Raw genomic sequence first — 17,471 nt, 5'->3', positions numbered from 1 at the left:
GGAGTTATTGTATCAGAATAGTCTGAAAGGAACCTAACTGGTATACACTCTGGACCGGAAGACTTTCTTTTGTTAAGTGATTTAAATTGCTTCGCTATTCCGAAGATATTTACTTCTGCGTTACTCATGTTGACAGCTGTGCTTGATTCGAATTCTGGAGTATTTACTTCGCCTTCTTTGGTGAACGAATTTCGGAAGGTTGTGTTTAGTAACTCTGATTTGGCAGCACTGTCTTCCATAGTATCTTCATTGCTATCGCGCAGAGATGGCATTGATTGTGTTTTGCGCTAGCATACTTCACATACGACCAGAATTTCTTTGGATTTTCTGCCAGGATTCGAGACAAAGTTTGGTTGCGGAAATTATTAAAAGCATCTCGCATTGAAATCCGCGCTAAATTTCGAGCATTTTTAAGACTGGTGGAAATTTTAAATCAAACAATGGACATTTTTATATTAATTTCAAGTATAAGATGCGCCTGAATTCTGGAGGCAATTTTCCGAAGAAAAAAAGTGCGTCTTATAGTCCCTAAAATACGGTACACATTTATTTCTCAACATAGTTATCCTAGCGACGAATACGTTTCTTCCCATGAGAGACCAGATTGTTGATAACATCAATTGAGAATGTTTGACTTTGTTGACGGAGCCACAACCTCACCTATGCTGGCATCGCTTCTTCACTGAGAAAGTGGAGTCCTCGGACGTCTTTTATGTTCAGGAAACAGACGAGAATCAGATGGGGTCAAGTCGGAACTGTATAAAGGACGATTGATGATAGTGAAGCTAAGGCGTCGGATTGTTGAATATGTCACAGCTCTCGTGTGTGAGTTGACATTGTCATGCTGAAGGAGAGAACTCCATTACAGGACGCTTTGTCTGGCGCACCGACATACCGCCATGCTGTTGTTGTTGTTGTGGTCTTCAGTCCTGAGACTGGTTTGATGCAGCTCTCCATGCTACTCTATCCTGTGCAAGCTTCTTCATCTCCCAGTACTTACTGCAACCTACATCCTTCTGAATCTGCTCAGTGTATTCATCTCTTGGTCTCCCTCTTCGATTTTTACCCTCCACGCTGCCCTCCAATGCTAAATTTGTGATCCCTTGATGCCTCAAAACATGTCCTACCAACCGATCCCTTCTTCTAGTCAAGTTGTGCCACAAACTTCTCTTCTCCCCAATCCTATTCAATACCTCCTCATTAGTTACGTGATCTACCCACCTTATCTTCAGCATTCTTCTGTAGCACCACATTTCAAAAGCTTCTATTCTCTTCTTGTCCAAACTAGTTATCGTCCATGTTTCACTTCCATACATGGCTACACTCCATACAAATACTTTCAGAAACGACTTCCTGACACTTAAATCTATACTCGATGTTAACAAATTTCTCTTCTTCAGAAACGATTTCCTTGCCATTGCCAGTCTACATTTTATATCCTCTCTACTTCGACCATTATCAGTTATTTTACTCCCTAAATAGCAAAACTCCTTTACTACTTTAAGTGTCTCATTTCCTAATCTAATTCCCTCAGCATCACCCGATTTAATTCGACTACATTCCATTATCCTCGTTTTGCTTTTGTTGATGTTCATCTTATATCCTCCTTTCAAGACACTGTCCATTCCGTTCAACTGCTCTTCCATGTTACACGCTACATTTCGGAGCACTCTTGCGGCAGTGGGCTGAAAATACTTAAATATGAATGATAAGAATATAGACTGCTAGTAACGTTTGTCTTATTCAAAAAACTTTAAGAGTGTGTAAATAAAAAATTCGGAGGTGCTACTTTGCAGAATGCCCTCGGTACTATAGATTTAGATATAGAAGCGTGGATGTCTGGATGCGGTTGTGGCGAACCAACAAAATCCAGAAGCTTTTGTTTATTTTATTTTGTTTTTGCTGAGAATCCAGACTAACAAAGATTTGTTTCATCTGGTGGCGCAACATGATGCTATGTTATGCAATGCTGTTCTATTTATAGCGAACGTTTCAGCACTTACAGGTGAGATAGCTACACAGCACTGCGATAAGGCGCCTGCGCAGTGAGAGGAGAAGTGAATGATTACCAAACAGCGATAACGGTGTGAGCGGATGCACTTTGTGTCAGGCATCTACGACGATAGCGGGTCTCTTGACTAACACGTGCGGTGCCCATGGGGGTGATATAATAAGACTCGCGATGGCTAGAGCGAGAGAGAAACAGCAGGCGCTGTTTATCTGTGGCGGACTCTTAGGGTAGACAGCTGTAAGCTCAGACTTCGTAAGTATAGCTGCGTTCATAACGATGTGCGCTTTACATTAAATGGCTGTGTCACTATATTGTCTTTTTCAAACAAAAGGAGGCTTTAATGTTAGAGTGTGTCCAGGAATACTCTTCTGAGTTTAAACACATTCGCTGGCCACCGAACTCCACAGACATGAACATTATTGAACATTCCTAGCTGAAGTTTTGCATTACAAATGCACTAAAGCGCCAAAGATGCTGTTATAGTTAAGCGTATTCAACTACAGAGGTATGTAAACAGGTAGGATACGGTGCTGCGGTCGGGAACGCCTGTATAAGACAATAAGTGTCTATCACAGTTGTTAGGTCGGTTGCTGCTGCTACAGCGGCAGGTTATCAAAATTTAAGTTAGTTTGAATGTGATGTTATAGTTGTCGCACAAGCTTTGGAGTACAGCATCTCTGAGATATGAAGTGGGGATTTTCCCGTACGACCATTGCTCGAGTGTACTGCGAATATTAGCAGTCCGGTAAAACATCAAATCTCCGACATCGCTGCGGCCGGAAAGAGATCCTGCAAGAGTGGGGTCAACGACGACTGAAGACAATAGTCCAACGTCACAGAAGTGCAACCCTTTCCGCAAATTGCTACAGATTTCAATGTTGGGCCATCAACAAGTGTCAGCGTGCGAACCATTCAACGAAACATCATCGATATGAGCTTTCGGAGCCGAAGGCCCACTCGTGTACCCTTGATGACTGCACAACGCAAAGCCTTACGCCTTGTCTGGGCCCGTCAGCAGTGTCATTGGACTGTTGATCACTGGTCTCGTTTCAAATTGTATCGAGCAGATGGACGTGTACGGGTATCGAGACAACCTGATGAATCCATGGAACGTGCATATCAGCAGGAGACTGTTCAAGCTGATGGAGGTTCTGTAATGGTGTGGGACGTGTGCAGTTGGAACGATATGGGACCCGTGATACATCTAGATACGACTCTGACAGGTTACACGTACTTAAGCACCCTGTCTGATCACTTGCATCCATTCATGTCGATTGTGCATTTCGACGGACTTGGGCAATTCCAGCGGAACAATGCGAAACCCCACACGTCCAGAGTTTCTACAGAATGTGTCCAGGAATACTCTTCTGAGTTTAAACACATTCGCTGGCCACCGAACTCCACTGACATGAACATTATTGAGCATATCTGGGATGCCTTGCAACGTGCTGTTCAGAAGAGATCTCCACCCCTCGTACTCTTACGGATTTATGGACGGTCCTGCAGGATTCATGGTGTCAGTTCCCTCCAGTACTACTTCAGACATTAGTCGACTCTATGCCACGTCGTGTTACGGCACTTCTGCGTGCTGGCGGCGGCACTACATGGTATTAGGCAGGTGTACCAGATTCTTTGGCTCTTCAGTGTATTTTTCGATTCAATATTATTTTATTATTTTCATCATGGCAGAGACAACAGCAACCGTTACGAAATTGTCTCGAATGAAAAACAGCCCACAGTTGCACTAAATTATGTTTATTTTAAACTTTGGCCATGGTTTCTGCTATAATAATATAGCCTTCTTCAGAAGTCATACACACTAATAAATGAAACATGTCTTAGCCCAGCGGCTGTGTATACAAACTCTCTAAAGCACTCTGTGTATGCAGTCTCTCTACAGGATCCTCTGTATAGAGGCATCTGTGTATATAGGCTCTCAGAGCCCCTGTATGTACAGCCTCTACAGACACCCAGGTATACAGGCTCTCTGTAGGTCCCTGTGGATACAAGCTCTCTACAGGTGCCTGTGTATACAGGCTCTCTACAGACCCTCGCTTGTACATGTTCTCTACACGTGACTATGTACATAGACTCTATTGAGGCCGCTGTGTTCACAGGCTCTCTACAGACTCCTGTGTGAAAAGCCTCTCTAGGGGGCACCGTCTAATCAGGCACTCTACAGTCTCCTGTGTACACAGGCTCTACAGATGCCTATGTACGAGTATACAAGCTCTCAAAACCCCTGTGTACACAGGCTCTCTGCATATCGCTATGTGTGCAAGCTCTCTATGAGTGCCCATATATGCAGGCTCTCTAGGCACTGTGTGGAGACTGGTATCATAAGTAATGAATACCACGCAGGAGGCATCGTACTGCTGTTTGAAGTTGGCAATAACGGTTATGCAGGTTACCGTGGGAGGCAACCAAGGGCGACCACCTCCACTAACAGCCAGTTGCTTGAGGGACATGCCCCCTTGGACTGGCGTCGACAATGTCAAGCACCACACCAATAAGAGGCCTTTGCAAGGAGCCTCCAGTCTCCAGTATTCAAGCTCCATTGTTCAGACTCCAGCGTCCTGGATACAGTGATCTAGTCTCCATAATCTACAATCTTTGGTTTATATCGAAGTCAGCTTACGTGAGACAGAGCTGCGAGTTCAAATGTAATCGACTCAGACCTCTTCTTCTTATTAGACACCGAGTAAAGTGGAATTAGCAATTGTTGTTAGTAGCAGTTTTTGTACATACCAGTGTATGTGTTTCTCAAAACCCCTGCATACATAACCCTGCCGTGTTTCTTGACTTCCGCAGGGCGTTTGATACAGTTCTCCACAGTCGTTTAATGAGCAAAGTAAGATCATATGGACTATCAGACCAATTGTGTGATTGGATTGAAGAGTTCAAAAATGGCTCTGAGCACTATGGGACTCAACTGCTGAGGTCATTAGTCCCCTAGAACTTAGAACTAGTTAAACCTAACTAACCTAAGGACATCACAAACATCCATGCCCGAGGCAGGATTCGAACCTGCGACCGTATCGGTCTTGCGGTTCCAGACTGCAGCGCCTTTAACCGCACGGCCACTTCGGCCGGCGATTGAAGAGTTCCTAGATAACAGAACGCAGCATGTCATTCTCAATGGAGAGACGTCTTCCGAAGTAAGAGTGATTTCAGGTGTGCCGCAGGGGACTCTCGTAGGACCGTTGTTATTCACAATATATATATATATATATATATATATATATATATATATATATATGACCTTGTCGATAACATCGGAAGTTAACTGAGGCTTTTTGCGGATGATGCTGTAGTATATCAAGAAGTAGTAACAATGGAAAATTGTACTGAAATGCAGGAGGATCTGCAACGAATTGACGCATGGTGCAAGGAAAGGCAATTTAATTTCAATGTAGACAAGTGTAATGTGCTGCGAATACATAGAAAGAAAGGCCCTTTATCATTTAGCTACAATATAGCAGGTCAACAACAGGAAGCAGTTAATTCCATAAATTTTCTGGGAGTAGGCATTAGGAGTGATTTAAAATGGAATAACCATATAAAATTAATCGTCGGTAAAGCAGATGCCAGACTGAGATTCATTGGAAGAATCCTAAGGAAATGCAGTCCGAAAACAAAGGAAGTAGGTTACAGTACACTTGTTCGCCCACTGCTTGAATACTGCTCACCGGTGTGGGATCCGTACCAGATAGGGTTGATAGAAGAGATAGAGAGGAGACAACGGAGGGCAGCGCTTTGTTGATGTTTCGAGAACATACCTTCACCGAGGAGTCAAGCAGTATATTGCTCCCTCCTACGTATATCTCGCGAAGAGACCATGAGGATAAAATCAGAGAGATTAGAGCCTACACGGGGGCATACCGACAATCTTTCTTTCCACGAACAATACGACACTGGAATAGAAGGGAGAACCAATAGAGGTACTCAAGGTACCCTCCGCCACACACCGTCAGATATCTTGCGCAGTATGGATGCAGGTGTAGATGTAGATCTCTACAGGGGCCTGTATCTACAGGCTCACCGCCCTACTCTTAATTTTAGCTACATTTACTCTGTTATACTCTTTCTTTTTTGTAAAATATAATGCATGTTTGATCTTTAGTTTTGTGTAATATGATATGTGATTACTGTGCCACCCGGCTTTCTTCGCTTTTTCCTCACCTCCACTCTTCACCATAAGTTTCGGTTTTACATTCATTGTAATTCTCTTGTTTCGGGATATCTGTAATGATGTTGTATTACTTCCTCTTTAATACGCTTTGTTTTTAATGTCTTTACATCTGTGTTTGATCTGTCGAACGTCTTCAGCGCCATACAGTGCTACCTTCCAAGCCACTTGGTGGCCATTCCGTAATATCAAATCGAACTAAACAAACACTGTTTTTTAGCCTTGTTTCACATTTTATTATTAATGTTATTGCAGAACCTAGGTTTCGGGTATCATCTTTGAGAATCAGTAATGTACTTGAAAATGGGCTTATAACCCGAAACCTAGGTTGTGAAACAACATTAATAATAAATTGTTAAACAAGGCTGAAAACAGTGTTTGTTTAGTTACTTTACTATTTGTTAACTGTTTGAAACAGCGTGTTACTCATGTCTTTTGTAGCCTTGCTGCACATATTCTGAAGACGAACTTACTCGAAACGCGTAAATAAAGTTGAGTTGCTGAACGTCAAGTGAATGAAATTTTTCCAGTTACCATACCAGCAGTGCATAAATAAAAAAGATTTCAAAAATATCGAGGAACGCAAATTTCTGCATGATGTGCAGGTTCCAAATGTATTGAAGGAGGTGCAATACTCGCCAGTCACATAAGAAAACATCGGTAGGTAAATGGAAACCACAGCGAAAATCAGAAACATTCTATTTGCCAGAGTTAGCTACACTTTCCAGATACTTGTCTACATAGTCGCCACTCCGACTTAGACATTTGTCAGAGCGTTATACCAAATTTCCAACACCATCGTCATAGAAAGCAGCTGCCTGTGCTTTCCGATAATTCACTACGCTGGTCTATAGCGGGTAACATGCTCCCAAGTGTTGTACGCTTTTGTGCTGCACGTGTCCCTTCACGTTTCCACTTCACTATCACATCGTAAACAGTGAACGTAGGAGTTTCCAGGAGTGTGGAAATCTCGGGTACAGACGTATGACATAAGTGACACCCAATCGTCTGGCCACATTGCAAGTCCGTGAGTTCCGCGGAGCGCCCCATTCTGCTCTCTCACGATCTCTAATGACTACTGAGGTCGCTGATATGGAGTACCTGGCAGTAGGTGGCAGCACACTGCACCTAATATGAAAAACGTATGTTTTTGTGGGTGTCCGGATACTTTTGGTCATATAGCGTATAACAGTTGATTATAAATATAAACGATATCAACAAAAATACAAAACCGTTGACTGTATCCAAACTCTTTGGTAAGCAACAACGTCGCAATATCTTTGTACCGAGCTGCAATTTAAAACAAGAAAACTCTCTGAATGATGTGTCCCTATGTGCGAATTTCTGTGTGTTGAAGGAGGCGCAATACTTCTGCTTTGTCTAATGACTACCGGTATCGGTACTAACTACCAACGTCATACCATTCTACGATCAAAATCTTTGCAGTGGATAGTTAAAACATACTTTAAGAAGCATTTACAAAATATTTTCCTCTATGATAGCTAACGTGTGCTACGACTTTAAAATATAGGCAGTCCCTTACCCCCTGGCACGTAGTCGTCATGTTCGCTTATGTGAGTCGGGAATACGAAACGTACAAATAAAATCATCCTATCAGCATCTGAAACACCTAAATTTATATTTTTCCGTGTTTCGGTTGCAGTGAGAACGTATGAAGACGGCTGCAACGACAGAGAGACAGAACAACACATACGTAGCCATGACATGCAGTTACGTACTTTTCTTGAGGTCACCAGCCGATCTGCCTCAACAATCAGTCCCCGTAGCATTCTATCCATTGCCATTTCCTCCCAATTGATTACATTCTAAGCTTCCGCAACTTTCTTTAGTCGTATTCTCATCTGTTTCTTGCCTATTCAGGGGTCTTTTTGTTAAAATGTCGGCAAGCTTGCTTAGGATGTCGGGTCTCTGGCTCAAGGATTCCGTGACCTGCCCATTGGAGTCGTCTGCTCTTTTGATATTGTAAAACGTTGGGCTGATTCTTGATCTCATGACTTTTGTAATTCGTTCTTGTCTTCCTAATACGTACGTCACTCACCAGGAGCCACCGCCTTTCTTTCAAATGTTAGAAGCTTTTGCATCTCCCTTTAGGTTAGTGTTCATTTTTCTGCATCATAGAGGACAATGGTGCATATAATGGTATTGTAGATCTTCACTTTCGCAGAACGTGGTAGGGTTTCAGATTTGAACGTATCTCCATCTAGACATCTCGAGTCAGTAGTAATTTACATTTTCATGTGAACCCCCGTCGTGTTTGTAACTTTTGGCTTGTGTACGAGCAGTTGCGTAATATTGTCTCCGCAATGGATTCCCACGCCTAAAAATGGTTAAAAACACGTTGCTGTTGACAGTCTACACCTAGGGATTCCCTTAAAACGAGGTATCGTGTTGTGTTTTTACTTCAATTCTATTTAGCAAATCAAAGCAGTTATTTCTTTCGGTATGCTACTAAATGAATCACAACTTGGATATCGTAAAAGATTTATTCTCAAAAAAGTGCAAAAATTGTGTAAGTATGAAGTACACAATGCCAGATTCTATCCTAAACGTAATTTTCAGAGTGGCAGAACATATATTTGACTTTCATTAGACCGCCCCTCTCCCCCCTTCATTGTTTTTAATAGTGGCTGATAGTGATTGGCAGTGAAAAACAGAAGACCTATACTCTGACTGGCACTTTCAGAAACAACTCAGTGGGCAAGCAAGTGGAACCCAACACATTTACTGTGGATGTTTCTCTATCCGCTGAACCGAAGGGCACATGTCACGTGCAGAGCTACGGACAGCAGGTGTACTACACGGATGATCTGCTCTTCGGGTCGTTGGCCGCTATGCAAATGGCGTACGTGGCGTACATGTAATTCTCTGCCTGCGCAGTGGACGAAATGTGTCGTCTGCCAACTCCAAGAGCTAAATTACGTTAGTACAAGACAGAACACCGGGCAATATTTCTCTTTGCTCACTAGCCAGGACCAGAAATTCGACTCAAGTATTCTTCTGTAAAGAAGCACTTCAATGTGTGTCAGACTCCACAGAGAGTAAACAGAATTACGACTATGTTCACAGAGAAACGACTTCACATGATCCTTGTGTTAAAAGTAACATTTCTCAAAATCTAACCGCCAGTTTCTGCTCTGTGGCTCTCGCCAGCGAAGTCTCTAGCTCGAACTCTGGAGGGAAGTGTCGATCCCTGCAGGGAAGTGTCTACATGCCATAGGCAGCAACTATGTGCGTGCACAGGTGACAAAGCCTAGTGGCTCGTACGAAAACATTATTTCCCACTACTTGGGTAATGAATCTGCCAGCCAATCACCTGAATATCATGTTGCTGTTGTTGTGGTCTTCAGTACAGAGACTGGTTTGATGCAGCTCTCCACGCTACTCCATCCTGTGCAAGCTTCTTCATCTCCCAGTACTTACTGCAACCTACATCCTTCTGAATATGTTTAGTGTATTCATCTCTTGGTCTCCCTCTTCGATTTTTACCCTCCGCACTGCCCTCCAATACTAAATTGGTGATCCCTTGATGTCTCAGAATATGTCCTACCAACCGATCCCTTCTTCTAGCCAAGTTGCGCCACAAATTTCTCTTCTCCCCAATTCTATTCAATACCTACTCATTAGTTACGTGATCACCCATCTAATCTTCAGCATTCTTCTCTGACACCACATTTCGAAAGCTTCTATTCTCTTTTTGCCTAAACTATTTATCCTTTACGTTTCACTTCCATACATGGCTACACTCCATACAAATACTTTCAGAAAAGTCTTCCTGACACTTAAATCTATACTCGGTGTTAACAAATTTCTCTTCTTCAGAAACGCTTTCCTTGCCATTGACAGTCCACATTTTATATCCTCTCCGACCATCCTCAGTTATTTTGCTCCCCAAATAGCAAAACTCCATTACTACTTTAAGCGTCTCATTTCCTAATCTAATACCCTCAGCATCACCCGATTTAATTCGACTACATTCCATTATCCTCGTTTTGCTTTTGTTGATGTTCATCTTATATCCTCCTTTCAAGACACTGACCACTCCGTTCAGCTGCTCTTCCAGGTCCTTTGCTGTCTCTGACAGAATTACAATGTCATCGGGGAACCTCAAAGTTTTAATTTCTTCTCCAACTCCGAATCTCATACTCCTTTCAAAAGATTTTCTGGAAGTTTCCATTTCCCCTCTTACTCATTCCTTCAATCAAATTCGCGTCTCTACTTTACGTTGGGAAGCACGTCCCGGCACTTCCCATGAGAAGATTCCTTGGGGGTCAGCTCGCGACCATCGTTTGTGGCCTCACGCATTCCTTCGCACTAAGAAGAATGTCTTTTCGCCTTGTTCTGTCCGCAACGTTCTTTATCACCGGTTTATTCTATTTTTTTTTTCGTTTCACCAGAGGGCAATGTCCAACCTGCACTGTCCGCAGGCGTCCAGCGTTGTAAACCGCCACCTCCTCACTCTGGTCTCAGTGCAGTAAATGTCCGCCCCTGCAGAATAAGACAACTCTCTTCCCAGCCCCTCTTTAACTGATAGTGGCATCTGAGGAACGTGTGGTCAATGCCGTCCTTTTTTTCTGTGCTCAGCTCTACTTAACTCCCAGACGTGCAGTGCTACAGAAACTGTTGCTACATAATGCTAGCCAGTATCAGCCAACGCAACGATTAATAATTCGATTGTACATCATAAAAATGACCTAATATAAATATAAATCAAAAAAATTTACTGAATATTAAATCTGTGGTGGCAAAATCTTGCCGACTTGCAACAGCAATGGGTATTTGATTATAAAACTGTACCAACTTCCCAGGTACTTGAACTAAACAACAGACTTGAACTTGTCTTCATCAACTGTGAAATACTCTTGTGCTTATTTAGTTCTACCTACTAGTACATGTTCTGCTTTTCGTTTATTGGTGACTAGTCCTGCTTTACTTGCTGCTACGGCAACACTTCAGTACATCTCTCCGACATCTTTTTCGCTCTCACTAACCAACACCACGTTGTCTGCGTAAGCAGGTATCTGAAATCTGCCACCTTCCATTCTTAGCCCATAGCACTCTTAAACTTAGTTTCCTTTTAAGTCTAAGTCAACAGTGACGTTTATTCAGTTCTTATGGGGAAAAGTTGTCAATATGCTGCACCAGTTCGTACTATCGCTCTTGATTCCCCCACAAATTAATCATTTTTTGAGTTTGTTTTGGATTTGAAACTCCATCAAGGTTTTAAACAGACTGTTCATTGCTAATGTGAACTCCAACAATACTTTTAAACTGGTGTAAATCCCTGAAAAACGCCATGTTATGCGTGGAAAAACGTAACTGCCGCAGTATTTCATTATTTAAATCATTAAAATGCGCATGCTGAAGGAAATTCAAGTCATATTCGAACAGTTTTTTTTTTCAAATCAGCATATTTAGTTATGTTTGCATTATCGTTTGTTTAAAACTCTCCCCCCATACACATGCATCGTTCGGTTTGAGATTTTTATTGTGTTATCCTTTTCTTGGACTTTTCATAATTTTGTTGCTTGGATAAACACATTTAATAAGTTGCAAATTGACTATTTTGTCTACACCTCTGTACCATTAATTGTTTAATATGCTGAAATTTTTGGTTAAGTATTCTTAAATAATCTAAATCTATAACCTACTGTGTTATGATTCTGTTTATTTTTATATTTCTACCTTTTTTATACTACTTATTACGACTCTTCCATCACTTGAAATTCGTTAGTGGTTTGCCATTTTTACACTCTATACACTTTCTTTATTGTTTGTTAAAATATAGTCAGTTTAACTGATAGTTGCATTTGGTTCTAGCTAGGTTTTCTTCTCAGCATATTATTAACGAATGATCTGCCACCGTTTAGCATCATATTCTATCGTAAATACTTTTTTAAAATTTCTTTCATGCAAAAATCGTCCTTCACTATTTTTCAGTGGTATATGCTATCATTTATCAGTTTCTGTAAGTAACAAAATGTACATATTAGTGCATAGACTTAAATGATTTACTTGGAATGCCGTTTGTATACGTGTCAATAAAAGTTTTCCTGTTTTGTCTCAAGTTCCTTCACTATCTAAATATTGCTTTCATTTTTTAGTTATGATTATGTACATATAAAAAATTTCATCCCAGCGCTGTTCCTCTAAAGGCTGACATTGTATTAGTTCTCTTTGGGCTTCATTTTTGTGCGCTATGATGTTAATTTAACACATCTCCCTACTGCACTGTCTTTGGATAGTAAAGTTCTGCGGTTTCTTGTCTCGAAACAAAAAGCAGCAAAACAATTAGAGGTTTGAGATCTATGTTAATGCTTCATAGTCCAACTTAGTAGTAGCAGGTTTAAAAGTAACTAGGCAATCCTATTGCCCGAAACCATTGCCTCAGTTCTCTTACTCCACTACTTCAAATTTTCATTGCTTGTGGCGAGACACTTGTACCTGACAATAGGGCCTCTGACAGTCCAAGGGTTGTTACACCAGGGTCCCCACCCCACCAAATTGTCGTGACATGTGAATGGTGCTAAATCTCGGCATAGCCATGATCATAGCTTGAATGAGTCCATTTGCCAGAATCTATGGTCAACACGACCAGTTCTCAAGTTTATAGCCAGCAGGCACTATTGTCACTGCAGTTGTATTTATCAGTCAGTCACTCATTGTGTGACTCGTAAAACATACAGTCCCCTGGATATATTTCTGCTCTCCATGAGGCCTGCAGGGCGAGTACCACATGCGTATTTATTTCCCATACGGCGCTTCACCAACGTTGTTACATCGTTTGGGTACTGAAATCGGTGCGGAGAGATGGCCTGCATTGGACATTGAGATATATACATGGTTCGTTCCGTTAGTCTTTTCCCGATTTTTTGTAGTATCTCATTTTGCAGTCGTGTAAGAAACATTAACACCCTTCAGTAAAGAAATGTATCCCTGTGGTATAACTGTTAATGCCTTTGATGACTGCAGAATGAATAACAGACGTACTAACTACAATTGGCACAAGGAATCATAATACACACACAAACAATTGCAACCTGTGGCACATTTCTTCTGCATGAGCTGTAAGAGTGTGAATATGTCACTATTTTTATTCCGCAGGGGGCGCAGGAATGGCTGCCATCTTGCCTCTGGTCGTTCTGTCCATGTTAGGAGGCTCTGAGTGTGCCAGGATTCTGGCCGCTTCGCCGTTTCCCTCCATCAGCCACGTGTTACCTATGAGACATATAGTTCTCGAGCTGGTTAAGCGAGGCCACGAAGTCACGCATATCACAACGGATCCTATCAAGGTGTGTATACTAATACTACCTACTATCTTCTTAACTCGTGATCACATCTCCCACGTTTCATCCTAAGTCGTTTACTGATGCTTGATTCAACTTACTTTTCTAGTTATATTAGAGATATAGGTTTCATTCTAGCCAAATGTATGTTATTATTAAGAATTGCAAATAAAAAGCACAATATTGGATGTATCACACAGTGTAGATTTAATTTTTTTAGCTGTTATCGGCTTAGAATTTATCAAACTTTGACTGTCGTCGTCAAAGAGACTATAATATTCGTGAACAACAATGCAAAAGATGCTACCGTCAAGAGTGAAGTAGAGACACAGAGTAAATGCCATCTTTGAGAGTGCAGTAGCAATGCAAATAAAAATGTTAAACAGTAAATAAGTATAAAGAAAACCAATCAGAGAAACGTTAGCATCAAACGTCCAAAAAACAGCGCCTGTATAGCAGTCCAAATTAAATTAATATTAATAATGATATAAAATTAACACAAGACAAGAATACTGAAGAATAGCCTGAAGTCGTATTAAATACGGAAGGTGAAACAGAAACAGAATAAAAATTAGAAAAGCCAATTGAAACGGGACATACATATGAAACTAGGACTACTCCCAGCGTTTGAAAGGCTCGAACAACTTACAGGACTGCAGTCGGGTGACGCCTTCGACAACCGCCAATATTTAGGCGGGTGCACACCCTGTCATTTTCAAGGCGCAAAAGCAACCACAGAGCGCTGTGCAAAGAAATTTAAAACCTCGGGATGCCAGACTAATATCGAAAGACAACACACATACCGTAAACAGGACCGGCATCACACTGCCAAATATGACAAACACCTGGCATTTACTCCCAGCTATTGCGAAACTTTTGTTAAGCAAAGATTTGAGACTAAATTAACACGTGACCTTATACGCTGAGATGACAAAGGCCATGGGATACCCTCTAATGTCGTGTCGGACCTCTTTTTGCTCAGCGTAGTGCGGCAACTTGATGCAGCATGGACTCATAGATCACTGGAAGTCCTGTGTACGACGGGTGTTTGAAAAGTCCGTGCGAAAATAAAAACTACTTACATGTTTGGGGTAAACGTTTTTTATTTTTCGAAATAGTCTCCTTTTAGACTTATACACTTCGTCCAACGCTGTTCTAATTTGTTGATCCCTTCCGAATAATAGCAATTGTCCAAGTCTGCAAAATAGCTAATGCTTGCTGCAATCACCGCTTCGTTTGAATAACGTCTTTGTCCCGCCAGCCATTTCTTCAGATTGGAGAACAAATAGTAGTCCGAAGGAGACAAGTCTACAGAATAGGGGGGATGTGAAACGAGTTGGAATCCTATTTCCATTAATTTTGCGACCAAAACTGCTGAGGTGTGTGCTGGTACATTGTTGTGATGGAAAAGAACATTTTTTCCGATCCAATCGCCGGAGTTTTTCTTGCAACTCGGTTTTCAAACGGTCCAATAACGATGAATAATATGCACATGTAATAGTTGTTCCCTTTTTCCCATAGTCAATGAGGATTATCCCTTGCGAATCCCAAAAGACAGTCGCCATAACCTTTCCAGCCGATGGAATGGTCTTCGCCTTTTTTGGTGCAGATTCTTCGTTGGTAACCCACTGTTTAGATAGTAGTTTGGTCTCAGGAGTATAGTAATGTGTCCATGTTTCACCCACAGTGACGAAACAACGCTTAAAGTCCTGTGGATTCTTCCTGAACAGCAGCAAACCATCCTTGCAACATTTCACACTATTCCATTTTTGGTCAAGCGTGAGCAATCGCGGAACCCATCCTGCGGATAGCTTTCTCATGTCCAAATGTTTATGGCAAAATATTATGTATCCATTCATTCGAGATGCCCGCAGCACTAGTAATCTCATGCACCTTAACTCTTCTGTCATCCATCACCATATCATGGATTTTATCAATGATTTCTAGAGTCGTAACCTCCACAGGGCGTCCAGAATGTTCAGCATCACTTGTGCCCATATTGCCACTCCGAAAATTTTGAAACCACTTATAAACTGTGCAGAAGGTGCAGAGTAACCATAATGTTTATCAAGCTTCTCTTTAGTCTCCTGAGGCGGTTTGCCTTTCGTAAAGTAATGTTTAATCACCAGACGAAATTCTTTTTCATCCATTTTTTGACAATCACTCGACTTCCTTGATTGACACGAATGCCAAACACAAAGAAACACACCAATATGGCTGAAACTTGGTGTATGTTCTTTCCAAAGATGCGACTAACTAAGCATGACCTCGATACGCGCCGGTGGTGCCATCTCTCGGACTTTGCACGGACTTTTCAAACGATGTTGTGTCTCCAACCATCAGCTAATGGTTGGCATGTAGCATAGTAATGCTTGTTGAAATTCTGGTGGGCTCCTCTTCACGCCTGGCGTTTGGCAGCTTTGAGTGCTATACGGTACGTCACTCACTTGGCAGTTGACGGTTGGAGCACAACATCGTTGCTACCGGCAGTTTCTGAAAATCAATTCATAGATGTTAACCACTGATAGAATAGTGTATACGGTTGGAGTTAAACTCCTCAGCGTCAATTAAGGTCCGAAGATGGTGCAGTGAAGCACCGAAACTGGTAACCATATAATAAAGGTCGGCTGTAGGTGGTTCATTTTATTACATAAGTGAACGGCCTAAGTCCCTCAAACCTCCGATCAGAAGGATAGACATACAAAAGAAATTTAGGGGCTGAACAGAAAAAAAACATATACCATAAAGGCTTAATTTTTTACGTATTTCATTAACAGACAAATATGGAGAAGTAATGACATAAATGGGATGAAAATTACATAAAGGAAACCATAGGAAAGGATCAGAGTTCTTGAAATGACAATTAAGGAAGCAAGTGAGAAATACTCAGTTTCAAGAAGTACATTAGGTGATATCCTTAAAGCTTTACGGGGAAACAGAGAGGTAGCCATGAACCCAGTTTTAGGAAATTACATGTCTTTCCCAGCACGTGACGATGATGAACGGAAACAATATTGTGCAATGAATGAAAACTTCGAAGAACGGTGAATTGAATGGCACATTTGCCAGGGTTGCGTCAATGAGGAACTGTTCCCATATAGAGATAAAAAGGCTTTACTGTACGAGACCAATTATATTATGCTACTTACTTGCAAACAAACCATAACACTCCAAAGTTGATGAATCGAAAATGCAAAGAAACAAGTGACTTGTCACACTGAAACGCAGTGTAGCTTCAACTGAAAATCGTGTGAGGTCCTGTTTCTCTGTGGTTCACACTGCAGCCGCGATTTAGGTGTTGTCACTTGTGCTAGAGCTTAGAAACAGGTATCGCCTGATACAATCAGCTGTCCGATACAACCCGACCATTCGCTATGTGTGTGTGTACGGGGTAAGCAGATAGTTCTTCCACGTATTAATACAGTTAGACATGTACATGAACACTGTTGTGAATACAAAGCAATACGGAAACGATACACTTTGCACTATTCTTGAACAGAACTGCGAGTGAACACTCGCCGCTGAAATGAACCCGTGTAAGCGGTCTGCACACTTAGCCATCCAGGGATGGGCTAAGCGCGGCTACATGCGGAAAGACATGAATGTTTCACGTCTTCGGTCATCGTCAGTGAATGAGAGTGATTGTGACTTCGAGCAACATATGCATGAACGTGCAATACTGCTCCCGAGCTTTTCGCATGCAAATGATCAGAAGAACGTTATGTTGTCTGAAGAGTGTACGATTCATCGTAACTCACGGAATCGTAACTTTATTAGTTGTTTTGGGGGAAGAGACAAAACAGCGAGGTCATCGGTCTCATCAGATTACGGAATGACAGGGAAGGAAGTCGGCCGTGCCCTTTCAAAGGAACCATCCCGGCATTTTCCTGGAGCGATTTAGGGAAATCACGGAAACCTAAATCAGGATGGCCGGACGCGGAATTGAACCGTCGTCCTCCCGAATGCG

The 17,471-nt window shown here is 41.8% G+C and overlaps 1 protein-coding gene across 1 annotated transcript in view; it reads left to right on the top strand.

The window, feature by feature from the left end:
• Positions 1–2,207: 2,207 nt before the first annotated feature.
• Positions 2,208–17,471, top strand: part of LOC126252608 (UDP-glycosyltransferase UGT5-like) — a 37,696-nt gene continuing 22,432 nt past the window's right edge. Inside the window, exons 1-2 of the mRNA XM_049953509.1 lie at positions 2,208–2,263; positions 13,323–13,510. Coding sequence (XP_049809466.1) covers positions 13,334–13,510 — 177 coding nt within the window. The 5' untranslated portion in view covers positions 2,208–2,263; positions 13,323–13,333. The remainder of the gene's footprint in view (positions 2,264–13,322; positions 13,511–17,471) is intronic.

This window comes from Schistocerca nitens, chromosome 4 (assembly GCF_023898315.1).
Source record: "Schistocerca nitens isolate TAMUIC-IGC-003100 chromosome 4, iqSchNite1.1, whole genome shotgun sequence".
NCBI lineage: Eukaryota > Metazoa > Arthropoda > Insecta > Orthoptera > Acrididae > Schistocerca > Schistocerca nitens.
The sequence above is the reverse complement of the archived record's forward strand: the minus strand, read 5'-3'. Positions and strand labels throughout refer to the sequence as shown.